This window comes from Tachyglossus aculeatus, chromosome 16 (assembly GCF_015852505.1).
Source record: "Tachyglossus aculeatus isolate mTacAcu1 chromosome 16, mTacAcu1.pri, whole genome shotgun sequence".
NCBI classification, from domain to species: Eukaryota; Metazoa; Chordata; class Mammalia; order Monotremata; family Tachyglossidae; genus Tachyglossus; species Tachyglossus aculeatus.
Genome location: NC_052081.1, coordinates 46,840,228 through 46,866,009, shown reverse-complemented (window position 1 = coordinate 46,866,009; position 25,782 = coordinate 46,840,228). Strand labels below are relative to the sequence as shown.

General features: G+C 52.3%; 1 protein-coding gene across 1 annotated transcript in view; it reads left to right on the top strand.

The window, feature by feature from the left end:
* Window positions 1–25,782, top strand: part of RUNX3 (RUNX family transcription factor 3) — a 114,495-nt gene that overhangs the window by 75,193 nt on the left and 13,520 nt on the right. The window contains exon 4 of the mRNA XM_038758433.1: window positions 4,121–4,225. Coding sequence (XP_038614361.1) covers window positions 4,121–4,225 — 105 coding nt within the window. The remainder of the gene's footprint in view (window positions 1–4,120; window positions 4,226–25,782) is intronic.

Here is a 25,782-nt window from a genome sequence, read left to right as displayed (position 1 = left end):
CATTTTACAGATGAGGGAACCGAGGCCCAGAGAAGTAAAGTGACGTGCCTGAGGTCCCGCAGCAGGCAAGTGGTGGCAGCAGCAGAATCAGAACCCAGGTCCTGACTCCCAGGCCCAAGCTGTATCCACTAGGCCATGCTGGGCCATCCCTTTCCCGTCTGTCTCCTGGCCGAGGAAGTGGGAAGAGTCAAATGCCAACGGCTCGGATTTGGTATTTAAGTAGCATTTTCCACAGACAAAGCACACCACAACCCTGATTTTCTAACTCCCTTCTCTCCATGGGCTTCTCCTTCTGCTCCGCCCAGCTCCTGGCCCGCCGCAGGAAGTGGCCAAGCCCTCCAAAATGACTTTACCCTGTAATTGCGGGCCTAGCCCTGGCTGATTGTTGCCATTCCACAGGGTAGCCCCTCATGGAGAGCGGGCAAGCAGGCGACCGCTCCGCCCGCTGCGCCACCCGCCCCTCATCCCATCCACCACGCCCGGGAAGAGCCGAGGCTCCCGGCCGTGGCCTGAGATTGCCCACCGGATTTCCGGGACCCTGAGTCCAAACAGGCCAAAGGATATAAAAACAAATCCATCTGGGAGCGAGGGGAAGGCACCTTCCGCCAGTTCTCCCCGTCCCTCATCCTGCTGTCCAGACACCCAGTTTTTTAAACCAGTCAGTTTGGATTGGGAGAGACAGACAGGCAGACAGACAGGCTCACAAAAAACCCAGTGACAGCTACGCAATTAGAGAGAGACACACACACGCACACAAACACTCAGAGGTCTAGGGCTTCGAGTTGAGTCCAAACCACCGCCACCCCCAAGGTGTGGTGAGCAGTGAGCAGGGTGGGAGAGAGTGCAGAGTTAGAGCCCCCAACCAACCTTTCACTACATGTGTGGGAACGAGGGGAACTTCCTGGGACACCCCCCTCACCTCTAGCCGCCACCCGGGCCCCACCGCTTCTCAGTGAGATGGCGGCCGTGAGGGAGAGTGAAGGCGGCGGCGAGGGTGGCAGCGGTGGCCCTGGCACTGAACTCCGCGGGCCGAGTTGCGGCCGGACCACCGTCCCCCGTGCCTCGCCCCCGGAGCCACCCAGCCCACGCCTCCCTTCTTCAAATTGGGCTCTCTAGCAACCCACAGTGTGGTGACTCACCCCACCCGTCCCCTGCCCCCACAGGGGCCTTCACACTCTCTCCACCCTCCCATTGCCAGCATGCCTCTCCTCTTCCTTCCTCCCCGCCCCACCACACCCCAAGGTGCTTTTGAAGGGTGAGGTTCCGTGGGCTCTGGGCTGTGGTCACGGGGCGTCCGTGTGGCGTCCCTCGGGGAGAGCCCGAACCCTGAGCCGTCACCCTTCGTCCCCACCCTCCCACCGCGGAGCCCGTGGGAATCGCTCCTGACCGCTGGGGTGGAAGGGAGAGCGAGGCCGCCGTTTCTGATTAGACTGCCTGGGGGTGGCCATTTCTGATTAGGTGGCCCCCGGGGGACCGGGGGTCAAGGAGGGGTCAGACCATAGACCCCTAATGGCGGTGCTTCTTCGTTTTCCCACTGAGCACAATGGTTGTTTTTATTGAGCGCATACTTTGTGCCTAGCACTGTACTAGGCGCTGGGGTAATAATAATAATGATGGCATTTGTTAAGCGCTTACTATGTGCAAAGCACTGTTCTAAGCTCTGGGGAGGTTACAAGGTGATCAGGTTGTCCCAAGGGGGGGCTCACAGTCTTAATCCCATTGTACAGATGAGGTAACTGAGGCCCAGAGAAGTGAAGTGACTTGCCCAAAGTCACACAGCTGACGGCGGAGCCGGGATTTGAACCCATGACCTCTGACTCCAAAGCCTGGGCTCTTTCCACTGAGCCACGCTGCTTCTCTGATGTAGATATAAGACAATCTGATTGAACATAATTCCTGTCCACCTGGGGCTCATATTCTAAGGGGGAAGGAGACCAGGTGTTTACATATGAGGAAACTGAGGCATGGAGAAGTGAAGTGGCTTATCCAAGGTCATACGGCAGGCAAGTGGCGGAGCCGGTATTGGAACACCAGTCCTCTGACTTCCAAGCCTGGACTCTTTCCATTAGATTACGCTGCTTCTCCAACACCCTGTATTGTGGGAAAAATTCTACCGTCAAACTGTGGGTCTCCAAATATCAGACATGTTTTTGGCCTGCCCTGATTTCACGCTAACAGGGGAAACACACCCTGGATGTGGCCACGAGGGTGGTGTCAGGACGCGCATGACTTAAAGGGTGCAGATTTAGAGGGTGCTGCTTATATAAGGTGTGGGTGGGTCCTACACAGTTCAATGTGGTGATCCCAACCGTGCTCTTAGGAATTCCTCCTCATGCCTCTTACTGCAATTTCCTGTCAGATAGTGGCTATCTGCACTTCGTACGAGGGCAAGAGAGGGAGATGGTTCTGTGTCCGACTCCTGTCCTGAGGGGTGGTCACGGGGTCCGGCTGGGAGACCAGAGCTCTTAGGGGACCTGGCCCCGGAGTGGGGGGAGCCTCTTGGAGAAAATGGCCCTTGGTCTGGAGTTAGGAAGATTCATTCAATTGTATTTATTGAGCGCTTACTGTGTGCAAAGCACTGTTCTAAGCACTGGGAAGGTTACAAGGCAATCAGGTTGTCCCACGTGGATGCCAGCCACGTAGTCCTCCCTGGAGGCTCCTCAGGCCTCTCTGCCTCACTGCGTAGGCTTTGGACAGATCTGTCCCCTGTCCCCCCCAGGAGGATGCCCAGGCTAAGTAATAATAATTTTGGCATTTGTTAAGCTCTTATTATGTGCCAGTGCTAAGCACCGCGGTGAATTCAACCAAATCGGGTTGGACGCAGTCCCTGTCTCATAAGGGCTTTAGTCTCAATCCCCATTTTACAGATGAGGTAACTTCAGAGAAGTGAAGTGACTTGCCCAAGGTCACACAGCAGAGAAGTGGTGGAGCCACGATTAGGACCCGTGACCTTTTGACTCCTAGGCTCATGCTCTATCCACTATACCATGCAGGAGCTGGCAGCACCAGAGAGGGGGGCTTGCCATGGGACGGGATGGCTTGGTCCTGGGCAGTGAGCCTGGGAGAGAGCCCTGCAGCCAACTGGGGCTGAAGGGTCTGAGGCCATCTCTGGACGCTCACTGTGGGGGTCTGAGTCTCTCTGTGGGGGTTCAAGGCTGGGTCAAGAGGTGGTTAGTGTTCTGCACACAGTAAGCGCTCAATAAATATGATTGATTAACTGATTGACTGCAGGCCGATAGGGGCCACTTAGGAACTACTGACCGACTCAGAGGCACCGTCCATCTCCCGTTGGGGCTAGTGGTCCGCTGCTGAGCTCCAGAGGATGTCCGCATGCATACATTCATTCATTCATTCAATCGTATTTATTGAGCACTTACTGTGTGCAGAGCACTGTACTAAGCGCTTGGGAAGTACAAGTTGGCAACATATAGAGATGGTCCCTACCCAACAATGGGCTCACAGTCTAGAAGGATATACGTGCACACATGCATGCATATGCACACGTAACACCCCATGTATATGCACACACATGCACATACCCGAGGGCATACACGCACTTGTACGTACACATCCTCCTGAGGAAGACGTTTCCACCCTGTAGCCCACCACCCCCAATCTGGCCTATGGGGCCTCACTCCCCACTTTCATTCATTCATTCAATCATATTTATTGAATGCTCGCAGTGTGCAGAGCACTGTACTAAGCACTTGAGAGTATTATACAGCAATAAACAGACACATTCCCTGCCCAGAAAAAGCTCACAGTCTGGCCTGCAGCTGCCGCTCTTCCAACTCCAGTGCCACCTCTGCCTGGCTCCGTGATTCTCGCCACCAGTCCCAGGGTGGCACAGGAAGGGGACCCTCTTGGGAGAGGGCAAGGGCACACCACAGAGGGAGTCTGGTGGGCACGAAGAGGCTGAGGCCTGCAACATGTCTGGGGCCGATCAGAGTGGCGATGGGGTGACAGCCAGCTGGCTCCGGGGTTCTCAGAGATCACCCAGCCAGGCCCTGGGGAGCCTCCTCCCCCTCAGCCCCAGCCTTAAGAGCAAGCGAGCACCCCTTAACTCTCCCTGAACCCGCCACTGACTCCGATCTCCTCCTCCTCCTCCTCTCACCTCTAGGAAAAAGTTTCACCCTGACCATCACCGTGTTCACCAACCCCACTCAGGTTGCCACCTACCACCGGGCCATCAAAGTGACCGTCGACGGACCCCGGGAGCCAAGAAGTAAGTGGAGTTCTGCAGAGGGGGGCGGGGGTGGCCAATAAGCTGTGCCGGTAGGGCTTCCGAGGCCGGGTTCGAGAATATACGCCCAACTCGAGTGTGGGGAGTCTTAATGGCCTCTCTGCTCCTGCTGTGCTGTGTGACCTCCGGCAAATCTCTTACCTTCTCCGGGCCCTGCAGCGATCGGCAGGACCGGGGTGCCCCAGAGGCAACTCTCTGGTCTCAGGGAATCTGAACTTTCCGAGGGGACTTGGTGAGGTGGCCCAGTGACAGGCGATGGGAAGACAGGGTCGGCTTCCCTGTGGCTGAGCCTGATTGTGGGGAGCTGGGCCGCCTGAGGAGGAGGAGAAGAGAGCGGTTTGTGCTGGATCCAAAGCTGCTGATTTGCATCAGCCGAGGAAGTCCTCTGTGATGGAAAAAAAACTTAAAATACATGGAGAGAAACCCACCGAAGAGGCCTTGCTCTCCTCGTTTCCTCTGCAGGTGGTCTCGGCTTCTGTTCCTCAGCGAAGTCAGTGGCAGTAAGGTTGGCACAGCAGCCTAGGGAGGTGTAGTGGGCATGGTCTCCCGCCTCGACTTGTTTCTGGGGACCCGTTAGTGTTGCCCCTGCTATAATGCAGCCCTTTTCAGTCTCCGACCCCCTCCAAATCAGAAAGCGCGCCGTGCTCTCTAACCCAAACCCTACGTGCTGCAAGTGACCCTTTTGCCTTTCCTTAAGGGCCGAGAGCCTTCTAAGGATTTGGCCGGGAAGGGAGGTAATGAAGGATGGCGGGGAAGGGGACTGAGAAGGAACAGATTTATTTTGTTAGTAATGAAACATGAAATACGTGATGCAGGATACGTTTTTGACTCCTCCATTTGCTGGGCCTGTCACCATTTGCGAACACCGGAAAATGAGTCAAACAGATGGCCCTCGGCTACTGCCCCTGAGCCACGTGGGCACCGGAGTCCCGTACCCCCTGGCTGTCTCTCACTGCCCGGTCTCCTCCAGAGAAGCAGCCTCTGCTGAGGGCTGGGGTCGGGGGAGAGGGGTGACAGGGCTCCTCTAGCCCCACGGCGGGGCAGAAGAACCAGGCACCCCTGTGGGGAGCCCTGCCCCAAGGCAGGAATAATTATATTGTACCCTCCCAATATATTGAAGAATAATTATATTGTATCTCCCAAGCGCCTATAACAGTGATTTGCACACAGTGAGCTCTCATTAATATGATTGACTGGCTGAATGAATGAATAAGAATAACTGTGGCATTTGTCAAGCACTTACTATGTGCCAGGCGCTGTACTAAGCGCTGGGGTGGATACAAGCAAATGGGGTTGGACACACTGTCCTGCATGGGGCTCACAGTCTTGATCCTCATTTTACAGATGAGGTCACTGAGGCACTGAGAAGTTAAGTGACTTGCCCAAGGTCACACAGCTGACCTCGTGCCTCCCAGCTCGTTCGTTTCAGATAACTGGAGTCCTCCCGGAGTCTTGCCCCATGGGAGTCTCATCACCTGGGGTTTTGAACCGGCCCTGTTGCCTGGGCAAGGCCAGGGGGAGAGAGCCCGGGGATCCCGTGGCAGAAAGGCTGATGGGGGTATTATTGGCAGGCTCCACCCGATGGGGGAGGATCTGGTGGATGAGATCCTGGGGGGCACCTTCCATCTCAACGGACTCTGGGGAGGTGGAGAAGAAGCAGAGGGAGCAGAGATCTGGCGCTCTCAAGTACCCCACAGTAGCTAACACCAAAATTCTTAGAATCACAGGGGAAACCCCTAAATCTTTCTAGTGATGGTTCAGTGAAGTGGATGGGGGAGGAAGCAGGAGGAGGAAGAGGAGCAAGACAGGGAGGGAGGGAAGGGGGAAATTACCACGACAGAAGCAGTAAAGGCCCAAAGCAGAGACATCCATGTAAGCCGTCTTCCCCGGACCCCGAGGCGTTAAAGTCTAACTGTGCCCATCTCCTCAGTAACTTCAGGCTTCCCACTCCTCTCCCTGCTCTCCCCTCGGGCCTTTCTGCTCCCTTTAATACTCCCTTGGGGCTGCTAACCCCAAGATAGAGGACTCTTTCTCTGGGGAGCCCTAGGCATTTAAATCTACTCTTATTATTATTATTATTATTAATAATAATAATAATAATAATGACATTTGTTTAGCGCTTACTATGTGTGAAGCACTGTTCTAAGCACTGGGGGGGATACAAGGTGATCAGGTTATCCCACATGAGGCTCACAGTCAATCCCCATTTCACAGATGAGGCAACTGAGGCACAGAGAAGTTAAGTGACTTGCCCAAAGTCACAGCTGACAAGTGGCAGAGCCGGGATTAGAACCCATGAACTCTGGCTCCCAAGCCTGGGCTCTTTCCACTGAGTCACGCTGCTCCTCTTTTGTATTATACTTTCCCAGTCAATCAATTAACAGTATTTATTGAGCACTTACTGTGTGCAGAGCACCATACCAATCAATCAATGGTATTTATTGAGTACTTACTGTGTGCAGAGCATCGTAGAGTTCTATGGAGTCGGTAGATACCTTCCGTGCCCGCTCGGAACTTACAGTCTAGAGGCGGAGACAAACATTAAAATAAATTAAGACTATGTTACATAAATGCTATGGGGCTGAGGGTGGGGTGAATGCCCAGTGCCCAAAAGGTAGGGATCCAAGTTCATAGATGGCACAGAAGGGAGAGGGAGCCGGGGGAAAGAGGTGGGAAAGGGAAGGGAAGACCATTTGGAGGAGATGTGATTTTAATAAGGAAGAGGTGGGAAGGGAAGAGCTGTTGGAGATGTGATTTTAATAAGGCTTTGAAGGTGGGGAGAGTGGTGGTCTGGACTCTTTGGAGGGGGAGGGAGTTTAAGGCCAGAGGGAGGATGTGGGAATGGGGTCAGCGGCGAGAGAGACGAGATCAGGGCACTCTGAGCAAGCTGGTGCCAGAGGAATGAAGTGCACAAACCGTGCTATAGCAGGAGATCATTGAGGTAAGATAGGAGGGGGTGAGCTGACAGATTTTTGGGGGTTTTGGGTTTTTTTATGGTATTGGTTAAGCATTTACCATGTGCCAGGCACTGTTCTAAGCGCTAGGGTAGATACAAGATAATCAAGTTGGACAGAATCCATGTTCCACATGGGGCTCACAGCCTTTATCCCCATTTTCCAAATGAGGTAACTGAGGCACAAAGAAGTTAAGTGACTCACCCAAGGTCCCACAACAGACTAATGGCAGAACAGGGTTTAGAACCCAGGTCCTCTTGACTCCCAGGCTTGAGCTCTATCCATTAGGCCGTGCTGCTTTTCTATTGATTGCTTTAAAGCCGATGATAAGGAGTGTCTGGTTTTCATGGAGATGGTTGGGCAACTACTGGAGGTTCATGAAAATTAACTATTATATTATTATAATTGTACTTGTTAAGCACTTATTATGTGCCGAGCACTGTTCTAAACTCTGGGGTAAAAACAAGTTAATCAAGGTGGATTCATTCATTCATTCAGTCGTATTTATTGAGCGCTTACTGTGAGCACTGTACTAAGCGCTTGGGAAGTACAAGTTGGTAACATCTAGAGACGGTCCCTACCCAACAGCGGGCTCACAGTCTAGAAGGGGGAGACAGAGAACAAAACAAAACATATTAACAAAATAAAATAAATAGAATAAATATGTACAAATAAAATAGAGTAATAAATACGTACAAACGTATATACATATATACAGGTACATTCCCTGTCTCACATGGGGCTCAAACTTTTATCCAGAAGCAGTGTGGCTTAGTGGCAGAAGCGTGGGCTTGGGAGTCAGAGGACGTGGGTTCTAATCCTGCCTCTGCCACTTGTCTGCTCTGTGACCCTGGGCAAGCCACTTAACTTCTCTGTGCCTCAGTTACCTCATCGGTAAAATGGGGATGTGGGACAACCTGATTACCTTGGAACTACCCCAGTGCTTAGAACAGTGCTTGGCGCATAATAAGCACTTACTTGTTTTGATGTCTGTCTCCCCCCTTCTAGACTGAGTCTGCTGTGGGCAGGGATTGTCTCAATTTGCTGCTGAATTGCACTTCCCAAGTGCTTAGTACAGTAGTGCTCAATAAATACAGTTGAATGAATGAACAAATACCATTATTATTATTATTATCCCCATTTTACCGATGAGGTAACTGAGGCACAGAGAGGTTAAGTGACTTGCCCAAGGTCACAGAGTAATAATAATAATGTTGGTATTTGTTAAGTGCTTACTATGTGTAAAGCACTGTTCTAAGTGCTGGGGAGGTTACAAGGTGATCAGGTTGTCCCCTGGGGCCTCACAGTTTTAATCCCCATTTTGCAGATGAGGTAACTGAGGCACAGAGAAGTTAAGTGACTTGCCCAGAGTCACACAGCTGACAGTTGGTGGAGCTGGGATTTGAACCCATGACCTCTGACTCCAAAGCCCGGGCTCTTTCCACTAAGCCACGCTGCTTCTAGACATGTAGACATGTGGCAGAGGCAGGATTAGAACCCAGGTCCTTCTGACTCCCAGGAACAGGCTCTAGCCACTAAGCCACGCTGCTCGTCTATTGAGGAGTGCCCTGCACGTAGTAAGCACTCAATAAATACCATCGACTGATTGATGGATTGATTCATATATATATATGTTTGTACATATTTATTACTCTATTAATTTATTTATTTTACTTGTACATATCTATTCTATTTATTTTATTTTGTTAGTATGTTTGGTTTTGTTCTCTGTCTCCCCCTTTTAGACTATGAGCCCACTGTTGGGTAGGGACTGTCTCTAGATGTTGCCAACTTGTACTTCCCAAGCGCTTAGTACAGTGCTCTGCACAAAGTAAGCGCTCAATAAATACGATTGATTGATTGATTGATTGATTCAGGGAGCTCCCACAGTAAGCAGCCAGAGCAAATAGCGTTTTCACACATACAGGCTTAGTGCAGTGCTCTGCGCAAAGTAAGCGCTTGGTAAATGCCATGGATAATCATGATGGTATTTGTCAAGTGCCTGCGAGATGTCAGGAGCTTATGATGATGACCATGGTGATGATGTGGGTGAGTGATGGTGACCACCAATCCTGAGGCTCTTCCACAGGGGCCGGAGGCAGGAGACCAGCGGGAGACGGGCGAGGCCGCTAGAAGGACGCGGCCGTCTGGGGCGAATTATGTGAGGGACCATTTTTCACTCCGACACATTGACGTTCTAAACAGATTACATGTCGGGCCCTGAGTGTTGACACGCTTGTACAAACAGGAAGTCATAAATGACTTGAACTTCCGGTGGAATTTCCTTGAGCCGTTCTTTATTTCGACAACGCTGGCCTCTGAAAGTGCCAGCCCCCGGGGCGGAAGGCCTTCTAGATCCCTGCTCCGCTAGGAAAGGCCCAGATGGAGCTGAATCTTGCAGGGAAAAAGAAGGAATCTTTTCTCTCTAGCAAGCCTGCCGGGCCCACTGTTGGGTAGGGACTGTCTCTATATGTTGCCAACTTGTACTTCCCAAGCGCTTAGTACAGTGCTCTGCACACAGTAAGCGCTCAATAAATACGATTGATTGACTGATTGAATGATTGATTGATTAAATGTTCCTCCCCGGCAGAGCGGAGGGAGGGAACGTCTCCGGATGGAAGGTCCAGGAGCTGCCCGGTTTCCAGAGAAGCAGCATGACAAAGTAGATAGAGAAAGGGCTTGAGAGTCAGAAGGTCATGAGTTCTAATCCCTCCTCTTCTGCTTGTCTGCTGTGTAACCTTGGGCAAGTCATTCAAGTTCTCTGTGCCTCAGTTTTCCCTCATCTGTAAAATGGGAATTGAGACCATGAGCCCCGCTTGGGACAGGGATTGTGACCAACCTGATTTGCTTGTATCCATCCCGGTGCTTAGTACAGTGCCTGGCACGTACCAAGAACTTAACAAATACCATGTAATTTCCAGAAGGCTGGAGAGCGGGGCCTGGGAGCCCTGAAACTGGGAGAGCCCTGGGCCACCGTGCGTGTGAGTGTTGGGTTCAAGTGCCAGTGGATAGTAGGGGAAGTGGTCCTCCATTAAAAGTTTCTCGTGGGCAGGGATTGCCTCTCCCTGCTTTATAATAATAATTGTGGTATTTGTTAAGCACTTATTATGTGCCAGGCATTGTATTAAGCGCTGGGGTAGATACAAGATTATCGAGCCCATTGTTGGGTAGGGACCGCCTCTATATGTTGCCGATTTGTACTTCCCAAGCGCTTAGTACAGTGCTCTGCACACAGTAAGACTCAATAAATACAATCGAATGAATGGATGGATGGGCTGGACAAAGTCCCTGTCCCACATGAGGTTCACAGTCTCAATCCCCATTTTCCAGATGAGGGAACTGAGGCCCAGAGAAGTGAAGTGATTTACCCAAGGTAACAATAATAATTCATAATTATGGTATTTGTTAAGCACTTACTATGTGCCAAGCACTGTTCTAAGCACTAGGGTAGATACAGGTTAATCAGGTTAGACACAGTCCCTGTCCCACAAGATGTTCACAGTCTCAATCCCCATTTTCCAGATGAGGGAACTGAGGCCCAGAGAAGTGAAGTGACTTGCCCAAGGTAACAATAATAATTCATAATTATGGTACTTGTTAAGTACTTACTATGTGCCAACCACTGTTCTAAGCACTGGGGTAGATACAGGTTAATCAGGTTGGACACAGTCCCTGTCCCACAATCAATCAATCAATCAATCAATCAATCATATTTATTGAGCGCTTACTATGTGCAGAGCACTGTACTAAGCGCTTGGGAAATACAAATTGGCATCACATAGAGACAGGCTCAGACTCGTAATCCCCATTTTCCAGATGAGGGAACTGAAGCCCAGAGAAGTGAAGTGACTTGCCCAAGGTAACAATAACAATTCATAATTATGATACTTGTTAAGCACTTACTATGTGCCAAGAACTGCTCTAAGCACTGGGGTAGATACAGGTTAATCAGGTTGGACACAGTCCCTGTCCCACAAGGGGCTCAAACTCTAAATCCCCATTTTACAGATGAGGTAACTGAGGCCCAGAGAAGTGAAGTGACTTGCCCAAGTCACAAGTGGCAGAGCCCAAATTAGAACCCAGGTCCTTCTGACACCCAGGCCCGTGCTCTATCCACTAGGCCATGCTGCTGCTTTATTCTGTTGAATTCTCCTAAGTGCAAGGAGACTGCTCTACCTCCCCAGGACACTAGCCCAGCATGCCTCCTCCCTCCCTCCCTAAATCTTTTTTTTCAAGGTATCCGTTAAGCACTTACTATGTCCTAGGCACTGTACTAAGCGCTGGGGTAGCAAATCAGATTGGACACGGTCCCACAAGGGGCTCACAGTCTTAATCCCTATTTTACAGCTAAAGTAACCAAGGCAGTCAGGCAGCCAACAAGGGCCGGAGCCGGGATAACAATAATAATAATAATGGCATTTATTAAGCGCTTACTATGTGCAAAGCACTGTTCTAAGTGCTGCGGGATCAGAACCCAGGTCCCTCCATCCCCCAGGCCTGTGTTCCACCCACTAGGTCACATGGCCTGTCATTTTCTTCCATCCTTCCCTTCCTCCCTCCCTCAGTGCCCAGGCTGGGTGTCCCTCCACCGCCCCAAGGCCAACCTGAACCAAACTCCATCTTTCTCCCCTCGCTCCGCCCCTCTCCAGATGGCCCGAGGTTTAAGGTAACCACTTCCAAAGGTCTTGTGGTCAGAGCCCAGGCTTGAAAATCCAGGCTGGCAGCTTCTCTCCCCAATGCCTGAGCCACTTCCCCGCCTCCAGAGAGCAGCGGGGCAGGGCTGGGCTGGGCCGGGCTGGAGTTGTGGCTGGGAATGCTTTGAGATCCAGGATTATTGCTAAGTATACACCCTTTTGCTTCCCAGGGTCACCCAGTGCCAATGGGAGAGTGTGCCCAGGCTGCCGGGGGGGCAGTCAGTCGGTCATATTTATTGAGCACTCACCGTGTACAGAGAGCAGTACTAAACACGTGGGAGACTACAAAATCACAATAAACAGACACATTCCCTTCCCACAATGAGCTTACAATCTAAAAAGGGAGCCAGACATTAGTACAAATAAATAAATGACAGATATGTACATAAGTGCTGTGGGGCTGGGAGGGGGAAGAATAAAGGGAGCAAGTCAGGGCAAAGCAGAAGGGAGTGGGAGAAGAGGAAAGGAGGGGTTAGTCAGGGAAGGCCTCTTGGAGGAGGCGTACCTTCAATAAGGCTTTGAAGGAGGGAGGGCTGGAAGGAGGGAGGGCGTTCCAAGCCAGATGCCGGATTTGGGCGTGAGGTCAGTGGCAAGATGGATGAGATCGATGTACAGTGAGAAGATTGGCATTGGAGGAGTGAAGCGAGCGGATTGGGTTGTAATAGAGTAGCAAGGTGAGGTAGGAGGGGTGAGGTGATTGAGTCGGGTTTGTGTTCTGAGAACGGCCCCAAAATCTGGAATCGCCCCATCTTCCCCCCCGACCAGCCTCTGTAGGAGCTCCGTTGGAACACACTGGCTTTGCCTGGTGGATTTGGCCGTCACCTGTGGCATTTTAAAATGGAAACATTTTTTTCCCTTCAGCCCCTTCTGCATCTCCCTGATTTGCTCCCATTATTCGCCACACCCTCAGCCCAGAGCACCTATGTCCACATCCGTCATTTATTCATTTCTATTAATGTCTGTCTCCCCCTCTCGACTGTAAGCTCATCGTGGGCAGTCAGTGAGTCAGTCATAGTTGGGCACTTTACTTTTTGCAGAAAACTGTACTTATGGCTTGGTAGAGGACAATATAACAATATAACAGTGTCACATTCCCTGCCCACAATGAGCTTACAAGTCTAGAGGAATATGTCTACGAACTCTCTTGTATTGGGCTCTCCCAAGCATTTGGCATAGTGCTTTGCATTCAGGAAGCGCTCAACAAATACAATTGATTGATTGAATCAGCCATCATAAGGGCAGCCCTGCCCCTCTTCCCACGGCTGGAAGGGGGGGGGAGGTGGTCTAAGGGAGGATGGTCATTGATTTTATCCCCTTGCCTCCAGACACCTTGGTATTTACCCAGTTGGCTACTTTTGGCCCTTCCTGGGTCTAACCCCTGGGAGGTTCAGACTCCATTCCTGGCATCCTACTTAGACTAGGGCCCAATGAGGGATGGGGACTGTACCCAACCTGATTATCTTGATCTACCTCAATGCTTAGTACAGTGCTTGGCACACAGTAAACGCTTAGCAAATACCAAAAACAAAAAGAGAGAGAGAGAGAGAGAGAGAGAGAGAGAGAGAGAGAGAGAGAGAGAGAGAGAGGAGAAATAGGCATGGGGAGACTTCAAAAAGTCGGCAGAAAGGCTTCCTGGACCTATTTTTGGAAGAAGTGGGATAGCATGGCAGGGTTCCAGGGAGCAGGCGGCGGAAAGCCAGGCCAGATTGTACTAGTGAGGGAGGCAGAGACACACTAGAAGGAGGAAGCAGCTTGATATTGGTTTTCCACCGTATGGTTGTCTCATTGCTGCCTTTTCTCCCCTCATCCACACCAGGTAAACTCTGCCAACAGGCATCTTGGCCCTTTCCAGTTTGCGTCTGGAATCAGTCAATCAATCAATCATATTTATTGAGCACTTATTGTGTGCAGAGCACCGGACTAAGCACTTGGGAGAGTACAACATAACAAAGTTGGTTGGCACATTCCCTGCCCACGAGCTTACCATCTAGAGGGGAAGACAGACATTAATATAAATCAATAAATTATGGATATAGACATAAGTGCTGTGGGGCTTAGGGAAGGGTGAATAAGAGGAGCAAATCCAAGTGCAAAGGTGAAGCAGAAGGGAGTGGGTGAAGAGGAAATGAGAGCTTAGACGGGGAAGGCCTCTTCAATCAATCGTATTTATTTACGTATTTATTTATGATTTATCTCCTCCTCTTGGAGGAGATGTGCCTTCCATAAGGCTTTGAAGGTGGGGACCCAGGACTGAGCCCCTGGGGATGATGAGAGTGATTCTTGTAATGGAAAGCCATAGCCCTCACATTCCGGCTGGGATGGCATAGGGAAAATGTTTTTGATGCTCTCTGAGATGAGGTGCACGGACATTCCTGTATTACTGAGAGATGAGCCGGACAGGTGTGGAGGGGCTAGATTCTGTGTCCAGAGAGGGTCGGGGGCCTAGGATTCTAATCTAGCCTGGGTCTCCAGGGGGCCCTGCCCCTGGGGCATCAGCCGACAGGATTCAGGATCCTTGGGTGGAAAGCTCAAGACCCCTGAATGGCTGTTCCCCTCTCCCATTGTCCCCCCACAACAAGCGTCACGATTCAGGGGACACTGTTTTGTGTAGGACACCCAGGTCTCTTCTGCCAGTGCCTTGCGGGGGTCGGAGGGGCAAGGAGGGGTCTCACTGTTACTCCTTCTCCCCTGCTGGGCTACATCTTTGAAAGAGTGGTCACTAGGGAGGAGGAGAGGATGGCAGCAGCGTGGCTCAGTTGAAAGAGCTCGGGCTTTGGAGTCAGAGGTCATTGGTTCAAATCCCGGCTCCACAACTTGTCAGTTGTGTGACTTTGGGCAAGTCACTTAATTTCTCTGGGCCTCAGTTACCTCATCTGTAAAATGGGGATGAAGACTGTGAGCCCCCCGTGGAACAATCTGATCACCTTGTAACTTCCCCAGCACTTAGAACAGTGCTTTGCACATAGCGCTTAATAAATGCCATTATGTATTTTTTTTAAATGAGGATTAAGACTGTGAGCCCCACGGGGGACAACCTGATCACCTTGTAACCTCCTCAGCGCTTAGAACAGTGCTTTGCACATAGTAAGCGCTTAATAAATGCCATCACTATTATTATTATTTTTATTATCTCCCAACCACCCCCAGTTTCACAGCTCCCCTTTACCGGCCACCTCCCAGTTGTCGGTGCCAGGCAGCTGGGCATAGGGCACACTCTCCATTGCCACTGTCTCCTCTGATCATTTTCAGTGAGTGCGGTGCCTTCTGCTCTACGGAGGTGGCACCACAGTAGGACAGACCCAGTGATGCCCTTTAGCCGCCCCCCCCCCACCACCATCAGAGTGGGGCTCGGGGGCTTCCCGAGGGGTGTGTGGGCCTGGGATGTTGGCAGGTGGTTAGGGAGGATTTGGAATTGAAAGGGAAAAAGCAAGAGGAAGCTCAGGATGGGTCAGGGGGCAGACTTCCAGCACAGCAGCCTCCCTTGGTCAGCTTTGAGAGATGGAGGTAAGAGGAATTCCCTGACAGACAGTGGCTGGCATCTCCCCCTCTCCCAGCCCTCCGTTCCTGGGAGACGTGAGTCAGAGGCACCAATAATAATAATAATAATGGCATTTATTAAGCACTTACTATGTGCAAAGCACTATTCTAAGCGGTGGGGAGGTTACAAGGTAAGCAGGTTGTCCCACGGGGGGCTCACAGTCTTAATCCCCCTTTTACAGATGAGGTAACTGAGGCCCAGAGAAGTGAAGTGACTTGCCCAAAATCACACAGCTGACAATTGGCGGAGCTGGGATTTGAACCCATGACTTCTGACTCCAAAGCCCGGGCTCTTTCCATTGAACCACGCTGCTTCTCCAGCCCCGCTGCTTCACCTTACGTCCCCACCTCCTTGGGCTCTCTGGCTCTGGTGGGCTCCAGCTGGGGACCCCCAGGGTCAAGGACCTGGCTGCCCTGAGCTGGAAATCACGGCACTCCCAAAACCGATGGAGTGAAGAACTTTTATCCCAAGGCCGGCAGAGGCCGAAATTCAAATGTAGTCCACTGTGGGCCAGGGTCCCTGGGGCGGGAAGTGGTCTTCCCACAGCCTCCTAGGGGGGCTTCCTCCCAGCCTCCTCGAGACAGAAAAGGGGGCAGGCGGGTCTTCCTGCCAGCCTCCTCATGGGCCTTCCCCAGGGTTTGCAATGCCAACTGAGGGAGCTTCCAGGAGATTCAGGTCCTGAAATCATCTTTCCCATCAGGACTTCTCAACCCTGGACCAAACCTCAGCTCTGGGGATTTGGGGGCCCCTGCAGTGTGTGTATTGGGGTGGGGGGGAGTCCAGGCACCAGAGGCTTCTGAGAACTCAGAACTCAGACATCCACCCTACCTGCCGGCCTCCACTGGCCTCTACTGAGGTGACCAGTTGTAACAGTGTAGCACTGTACTAAGTGCTAAAGAAATACAGACTAAGGAGGTGACATGTTTCCTGCCCACAGGGAGGAAACAGGGGAGACAAATATAAAAATATTTACAACTAGAGAGATCAAAAATAAATTGAGCTGACATATATATATATAAAACCTCAAAGGATGGTATAAATAAGTTAACAAGTTAGAGAAGCAGCATGGCTCAGTGGAAAAGAGCATGGGCTTTGGAGTCAGAGGTCATGCTTTCAAATCCTGGCTCCGCCACTTGTCAGCTGTGTGACTTTGGGCAAGTCACTTAACTTCTCTGAGCCTCAGTTACCTCATCTGTAAAATGGAGATTAAGACTATGAGCCCCTCTGTGGGACAATCTGATCACCCTGTAACCTCCCCAGCACTTAGGACAGTGCTTTGAACGCAGTAAGCGCTTAATAAATGCCATCATTAATTAACAAGTGCTTGAGTCAGCCAAATAGTAATAATAATTATAGTGGCATTTGCTAAGCACTTACTATGTGCCAAACAGTTTTCTAAGAGCTTGGGTCAGTACAAGATCAAGTCCCACATGGGGCTCACAGTCTAAGTAGGAGGGAGAACTGCTGAAGGAATGATATGGCTCAGGGTGCTAGAAGATTAATGGGGGGAAGCTTGGAGGAGGAGGTGGGATTTGCTCACTGAGGGCAGGAATGTGTCTGTTGTGAAAGTGTACTCTCCTAAGCACTTTGCACAATGCTTTACACACAGTAAACACTCAATAAACACTTAATAAACACTTCTAGACTGTGAGCCCACTGTTGGGTAGGGACCATCTCTATTTATTGCCAACTTGTACTTCCCAAGCACTTAGTACAGTGCTCTGCACACAGTAAGTGCTCAATAAATATGATTGAATGAATGAATAAATATGACTGAATGTGTTTGGGTTGGGATTTAACTGTGAGGAGAACTGTAGTCGGGGGAGGAGGGAAGGAAGGACAGTGTCCCAAACCCTGGAAACAGCGCGAGCGAGGGGTCTGAGCTGAGAGAGTGGAGAGCATCCTGTTTTCAGTGGTCCATCCCGATTTGGGTCTGGAGGCAGACAGGAGGCCCTTTGGCACTGGGTATTTGTACTTTCAGCCCCCAGCCCTCCTCTGCCACCCAGACCCGTGGCTCAGACATGACACCCGTGTACACAGGGACCCTAGAAAAGAGGGTGGGCGGGGGGCGCTGGGATCGGGAGGCCCCCACAGTAAGCACTCAATAAATACGATTGATCGATTGACTGACTGTCTGAACGTCCACCCTAGGCTAGGCCGCATTTCGAAGGACGTTACCCTTGTCTGTCTCCCCCTTCTAGACTGTGAGCCTGTTGTTGATAGGGACCGTCTCTATATGTTGCCAACTTGTACTTCCCAAGCACTTAGTACAGTGCTCTGCACACAGTAAGCGGTCAATAAATACGATTGAATAAATGAATGAATGCTTGTGACATGACCTCATCTGACGTAGCTGCTTAAGATGGGAAGTGGGGCTTCATAAGTGGAGCTCATCTCTGGCTTTGAGGTGCAGCTGAGGAAGCACATAGTAAGCGCTCAATAAATACGATTGATTGATTGATTGATTGATTGATTGAAGCGGCCTACCCGGGCCCATGTGAGAGAGGACAGTTCGGCACCCACATTCCCCGCCCGCATTCCCCGTTGCCCCCTTTAAATTCATTCATTCATTCAATCGTATTTCTTGAGCGCTTACTGTGTGCAAAGCACTGTACTAAGTGCTTGGGAGAGTACAAGAGTAAAGTGTTGTTACTTGCATGGTGGACAATCACCTTAAACCTCTGCCTTTCATGACTTATCTCCCATTGCAGCCTCCCCAGTCCGGGGGGCAATTAACTCATTAGTTACCCAAAGCTATGCCTCTGAGAAGTGGATTTTGGGGAGGGGCTTCCCCGCCCACCCCCCAGCTGCCGCCAACGGGACACTCCTTAATACCCAGCCCATTAAGAGGAACATCAAAGGGCTGTGCCTGCAGGCAGTCTGGCCCCAGGGGAACCAGCCCTGGCAGACTGGGCAGGGAGAGACAGCAGAGCCCTAGGGGTCAGAGTCTCCCCTGCCCAGAGCTTGGGTGCCAAGGCAGCCCCCAAGCTGATGTGGAAATGGATATGTACTAAGGACTAGAGAGTGTGGGGAAGGAGTGGAGCAGGGAGATTTGGGGTGGGAAGCAGTAGCCTAGTGGATAGAGCTCGGCCTTGGGAGTCAGAAGCACCTGGGTTCTAATCCTGACCACCATTTGTCTGCTCTGGAACCTTGGGGAAGTCACTTCATTTCCCTGTGTCTCAGTTTCCTCATCTGTAAAGTGAGGATTACGATTGTGAGCCCCATGTGGGCTAGAGACTATGTCCAACCTGATTAGCTTATAATTACCCCTGTGCTTAGTATAGTGCCTGATGCAGAGTAAGTGCTTAACAAATACTACATTTAAAAAAAAACAAAGCCTGAGTAGCTCATATCCAAGTGCTTAGTACAGTGTCTGGCACCAAGTAAACGCTTAACAAATACCATTTTTTTAAAAGCCTGTCTACCCGGGTCTTGGTGGCAGGGCAGTGGACTAATTGACCTCCAGAGGCTGCTGGGATTGGCGCCTCCTCCCCTAGATGTTATGGGGCCAGGGGAGGACCAGAGCCCTCTGGTTTGCCAGGCCCAGTTCATCCAGAGCTCTCCGGTGGTCTGTTGGCCGAGCCCCCCGGAGCAGGAGCAGAGGTAGGGCTGCAGATGACAGGGTGGCAGGGAGGAGGGCTCATGTTGGGAGTAGGGGGTCAGGGAGAGCTGCAGCTTCACTATCTATAGGCTGTTAATCCCCAAACTGCAGCACACAGGAGAGCTTCAACCCTTTCTTCCCTGTCCACCTGCTGGGCCATTCCCCAACAACATAGTTCAAAAACAGCAGAGCTCAAATCCACCCCCAGCTACTCTCCCCTCTTCCAAGGTGGCACCGAGCCTAGTGCCAGAGAAGGCCACCGCAGGGCAGAGGGGGAGGAGGCCCGGGAGGACCCGGATAAGCCGGCATCTGGCTAAGCCGGGCCTGAGGGATGGGATGGAGACTTGTCTACATTGGCCAGTGGCAGCGCCTGGATCTGTTGTATGGTACTCTCCCAAGTGCTTAGTACAGTGCTCCGTACACAGTAAAGGCTCAATAAATACCATGGTTGATTATCTAGATAAATGTCAGGTAGCGTCACCTGCCCCCTTTGTAAGTAGAACTCAGCAGGAGAGGATTTGTGTGTGTGTGTGTGTGTGTGTGTGTGTGTGTGTGTGTGTGAGAGAGAGAGAGAGAGAGAGAGAGAGAGAGACAGAGAGACAGAGAGACAGAGAGAGAGACAGAGGTGGGGGGAGAGGGCCAGGACGGAGCCATGACCCTGGAGGTGATGGCGAGCCTGGGTCCCAGGGAGAGTCCAGGCACAAGTTCCTGGGGACCTTTATGGCCTCCCATGAGGGAGAGAGTGTGACCCCAAATGGACTGTGCCCTCCCTGACTGGGAGAAGAACCCAGCGCAGATCACGTTGAGTACCCAGATATGCCAGGTGCATCTGGACCTCTGCATTCATTCCCGGGGTCAACCCAGAAGGGTTGGCTTCCTGGTCCCGCCTCCTCCTCCTCCCCCTGGGCCTCAACAGCTCAGGCAGCTTCTCTCTGCAGACCCGGGAGTTGTTCTACCAGAGGAGGTGGTGGACAGAGAAGGGGCTGTCCGAGGTGTGCGGGTATCAGAAGCGCCCACTTACCCACCCCGCCCTTTGAGGAAACGGAATTGGAGCCAGGATTTCTGGGCTCCTCCAGCATCTGGGCCTGTCCCCCAGGGTGGAGTTTAAGGAGCCCAGAACCTATGACTCTATATCAGTCGCATCTACTCTTCTTTCCCCTTATCTGGGCAACTAAGGCAACAAGCAGTACTTTACCTGGATCAGACCTCCGACTCTGACTGGATACTCGGAGGAATCATGCCCTTGTTGCCCTCCTGGACACTCACCCTCATAGTTGGGGTGGACCATCCCACACTCCTGACACTGCCCTCTCCATCCCTGACTTCAGTGACCCAGCATAGATCATCCCACACCTCTGACCTTCCCCTCTCCCAGGCCCTCCACTTACAGGCAAGAGGACCAGGGGGTGGCGAGGAAAAGCCAGCTCACTTCCCCCGTGCTGCCCGAGCCCGACCGGCCCAGAGAGGGGAGAGGGGAAGAAGGAGTTAATGGCCGGGAGAAGAAGAGGGTTTGGATCCGAAGCGGGGTTTAAGTTCAGATAATCAACAACAGGCTCATCTAATGAATATCTCTCCCACTTGGGGAAGTTCAGATTGTAAAGATCTACCGAAGCGGCGGCAGCGACGACACATCTCTCTCTCTCCGCCAGCTGGAGGGGGGCCAACTCCTTCCCTTCAAAAAGGATATTTACTTTCATCCGTTTATAGGCAGCCAATTCACCCCAGACCACCACGGGCTAAAAAATCTTTCTAAATTATCAGCGCTTTCTCTGCTTTAATATCCTCCTCCCCGTGCCGTTAAAGTCGGCGTAAATCTTCCGCCGGGCCCCGCAGGCTGCAGGCCATCACGACCCGCCCCTCACTCTGAAGGTTGCGGAGAGACAGTAGCTGCAGTGTCTGTGGAGCGCCGAGGGGAGCCAGGGCCCAGAGCCGGCGTGACCCATTCTCTTCCCACATGGCGTAAGCAAACCGACTTCAAACACGTGAATGATGAGTTATCTGTGGGGGACTTTGTTAGCGGCAGAAGACACTGCTCCCTTCTGCTACTTTGGGGGTTTTTTTGGTTTTTCAAAGCCCGTTCCCTCTTCTCTCCGCTCCCAGTGTCGGGTATGACTCCCCCTCCCCCAGGCCAGGGCCCACCTCCGTGGGAGCCGACCCCCTCCCCGCCCCGCATACAGTGTGCTGGACCCCCGATCTGGGGTGGGTGAGCTGGTGCTCAAATCTGGGTAGGGTCTCATCTGGCTGGGGGCCGGGGGTAGAGTCAGTCAGTCAGTCGTACTTGTCGAGCGCTTACTGTGTGCAGAGAGCTGTACTAAGCGCTTGGGAGAGTACAATATAATTATATAACAGACACATTCCCTGCCCACGAGAAGCTTACAGTCTAGAGTCGAGCAGAGGGGGGCCTGCCTGGCTGAGGGATGGATTAGATAACCTCGTAAGGCTGGGGCCTGCATGGAGACAGGGGGATGAGCTAAACGACTTCTTGAGGCCCCCCATCAAGAAATCTATGATGGGATCAATGGGGATGGCAGCATGGGCATTGCTTGTGGGATCCGTGGGTGTGCATGAGTGTGAGAGATTGGGGGAATGGGTGGGGAGGGGAAGGAAGTATCCCAGCTCCGCCGCCGTACGCCCAAGGGAGGGGGCAAAGCCCCAGTTGTTTCCATCCCATATGGCATTGGGGCTGCCCAGGCTTGGGGACTACCCGATGGGTTGCCTAACTCGAAGTTTTCAGAATTAATTGAGCGAGTCGCAAGATGACACATGTAGTAAGGATTTCACAAGGGCCATTGTTCCCGGGCCCCGCGGGTGTCCTGGACCCGGACTCCGTTAATCAGCTTAATGGACGCTAATTAAGTGAAGAAGTATCAGATGAAATGGGCCCCGGTACACTCACAGCCTCCCATATGGGTTCAGGTGCTGGGGGTCCTAAGCCTGGATTTGGGGGAAGACTCTGCAATGAGCGGGAGATGTGCCAGTCTGGGTGGGTATAACCGAGCTGGCCCACGGGGGATGAGGTTGGGCCACGGATGTGGCGAGGCCAGGAGCCTTGGCCCTGGGGCACTTGGGCAGAGAGAGGTGTTCGCCCCTCGCACCTGCCCGGAGAATCTGCCGTGGGACCACCATCCCAGAGTCCATCAGGGAAGGGGGGCAGCCACCCACCACTTCCCCACCCACCTACAGAAGGCTTCTTCCCCTGCCCACTCCACTTCTTTCCTCCTGCCCTGGAGCATCCCACCATTAGGTGGAGGCCCACAGGCCTCCAAAGTCAAGGTGTGATCAGCTAGTTGGAGGGAATAGTAATTGTAGTACTCATTAAGTGCTTACTATGTGTCAAGCACTGGACTACACGTTGGGGTAGATACAAGCTAATCAGTTTGGACATACGTCCTAGCTCATATGGGGCTCCTAGTCTAAAGGGGAATGAGGAGGGAGGACAGACATTTTCATCCCCATTTTACAGATGAGGAAACTGAGGCCCAGACAAGTTAAGTGACTTGCCCACCAACTACAACCTGTCTGGGCTTAGGGCAGTGGCTTGGAGCATTAGTGGAGACTTCAGAGGAAAGTACTTGTACTTTCCCAAAAGCTTTGTACAGTGTTCTGAACACAGTAAGCAGCGTGAGAAGCAGCGTGGCTCAGTGGAAAGAGCACGGGCTTTGGGGTCAGAGGTCATGGGTTTCAAATCTCGGCTCCGCCAATTGTCACCTGTGTGACTTTGGGCAAGTCACTTGACTTCTCTGTGCCTCAGTTACCTCATCTGTAAAATGGGGATGAAGACTGTGAGCCCCACACGGGACAACCTGATCACCTTGTAACCTCCCCAGCGCTTAGAACAGTACTTTGCACATAGGAAGAGCTTAATAAACACCATTATTATTATTATTATTTGTAAGCACTCAATATTATTCCTATTATTATTTGTTAAGCACTTAGTCTGTATCAAGCACTGTTCTAAGCTCCGGGGTAGGTACAAGGTCATCAGGTTGGACTCTGTCCCTGTCCTACATGGGGCTCACAGCCCAAATTGGAGGAAAAGGAATTTAATCTCCATTTTACAGATGAGGTAACTGAGGCACAGAGAAACTAAGTGATTTGCCCAAGGTCACAGAGGAGACATAGGGTTGTGGCAGGATTAGAACCCAGGTCCTCTGACTTCCAGGCCTGTTCTCTTTCCACTAGGCCACTCTGCTCCACGTAGAGCATTGATTGATAGAGGGGAGAGGCTGGACTCTGTTTCCTTGCTATCATGGGTGCCGGAGACCAGAATTGGCTTGTAGTCAGTCGCCTCATGGCCCCCTGCCAGCTGGGGGAACCTGAGCACAGAAACAAGCAGAAAAGGGGGTGTAGGCACCCCCATCCTTCCATCCTGTTTCTACCCTGAGAAAACTGGCTATTTGGGTGACTCAGGGGCACCGGGCACCCTGCCCCTGTACCTGGTAGAGAAAAGGTCCCGTCATGCCCGGGGGTGGAGGGGTGGAGGAAGAGAAGGAGCTGTTCTGGCCACCGGCCGAGCCTCGGGAACCTGAACGGGGCCAGAAGCTGGGCCGAGGCCGAGACCGAGAGCGGCGGAGACAGCACCGTGGGGAGCCGGGCCGGACGAGATGTTCCCGCCGATGCTGGCCGTCCTGGCCCTGGCTCGGAAGGTTGTTTTGGCTTCGGCCAGACCTGGCAGCCAGGAGCACAGGTATCCCAGGCTGCAGAACGCCTACTGGGGGCTGCCAGAGGGTTGCCCACCTAATGCAGGCCCTGCTTGGAAGTCGGACAAGGGGCATCCAGTACAGGGGGCCGGTCTCTAGGTCTACCACCAGGGATGCCTGGCTTTGGATTCCTTGGGGAGGGGGGCAGGGGAGAGCCTGAAAATGGCCCGGAATCACATCTGGATGGTGGTTTGGATTTCTGCTGGCCCGGCTGGAAACCCCCAGCTCCTGCTGCTGTTATTACTGCTGCTGTTGCTCTTTCATGCTGGCGGGAGTGGGGAGGGGGCCGCTTTGCCACCATCTGGACCAAGGGAGCACCAGGGGAATGGACAGAAGGTGCCAGGGAAACAGATGGGGGACACCAGGGGAATGGGCAGGGGGTAGCAGGGAAAGAGACAAGTGGTATGAGGGAAATGGATGGGGGTGCCAGAGGAATGGGCAGCATGTACCAGGGGAATGGGCAGGGGCACCGAGGAAGTGGGCAGGGGGATGCCAAGGGAATGGACAAGACCCGGCCCTACATTGCAGAAGTTCAGGAACATTCCGGGGGTGGGGGCAGAGGACAGTTGGGTTTCTGGCCTCCAACAGCCAGCCCCGAGGGCACCTGCCCACACCATGCCACTCACAAAGCCACCCATGCCCCTCCTGTGCCTGCATCGCGACCTGGCTGCTGAACCCACGGGATATTGTGCTCCAGCCCCAGCTGGGTTTGGGGCCAGTTTCACCCATCTTTATGGCCATCACACTCCCCGCACCAGACGACTGTTTTCAGGCGAACTCACTGGTAGGAGTAATTGTATTTAGGAAGCGCTTACTTTGCCGAGCACTGTACTAAGCACTGGGGAAGAGTACACAGGTTTTTTTTCCTTCGTCCCCTTAGGAACAGGAAGCTACATTTTGCCAAATGATCAATGGCCTCAAACGCCCAAAGGTTTGAAGCCCCAAAGCAACAATGTTAAAAGGGGTCTAGCTCAGCAAGAAGTGCCAACTTTCCCGTGTCCAGAACCCGCAATGGGCCAGTCCCTCCCCCAGACCCTGAGGCGACCCTGCCCGGGTGGGAGTTTCACAAAGCCCCACATGGCAACAGGGGTGAGAACTCTAGACCCCTTTCTCTCCTGGCAGATGCGGTGCCCCGGCCAGGGGGCAGAGCCTGAGGGTCCCTAAGACCATCCTTTACCCACTGGCAGGTGATGGGCATGGAGAGGCTTTGAAGGGATGGGTAGACGCCCCTGGTAAAGCAGGAATCAGGGGCTCAGTTGAGCCAGTGGCACTTTGAGAAGCAGCGTGGCCCAGTGGATAGAGCATAGGCCTGGGACTGTGAAAGACCTGGGTTCTAACCTCAGGCAGAGCTGGCTTGGCAGAACTCTGCCATTCGTCTGCCGTGTGTGAACTCAGGCAAGTCCCTTCACTTCTCTGTGCCTCCGTAACCTCGTCTGTAAAATGGGGATTAAGACCGTGAGCCCCATGTTGGGCAGGGACTGCGTCCAACCCTACTTACTTGTATCCACCCCAGGTGCTTAGTACAGTACCTGGCACGTAGTAAGCATTTAACAAATACGACAATTATTATTACTTTGGAGGCAGAGAGAGAGCCAGGAGATTGTCAGCTTGTCGTGGGCAGGGAATGTTTCCATTTATTTTTGTAAGCATGAAGTACAGTGCTTTACACATGGTAAGTGCTCAATAAATACAATTAATTGATTGACCTCCCAGGCTATTGAATGAGGTTGGTGAGCGGGAGTCTGGGAGGTCAATCGATCAATTGTATTTATTGAGCACTTACTGTGTGCAAAGCACTGTACTAAACGCTTGGGAGAGTACAGTATAACAAGAGACACATTCTTGCCCACAACGAGTTCACAGTCTAGCCTCCCAGGGGACCGTCTTCCTGTCTCTGCTCCCTTCCTCCCTCCTCTTTCTCCTCTTCCCCCCAGCTCGGGGCCATGGTGGGGATAGTTTGTGCTGCTCATCCGTGGAGAAAGCTAGGGGAAGCTGGGCCACCCTCCTTGGGTTTGGTTACTTGCGGGGGAAAGAGGGAGACCTTGCACTTAC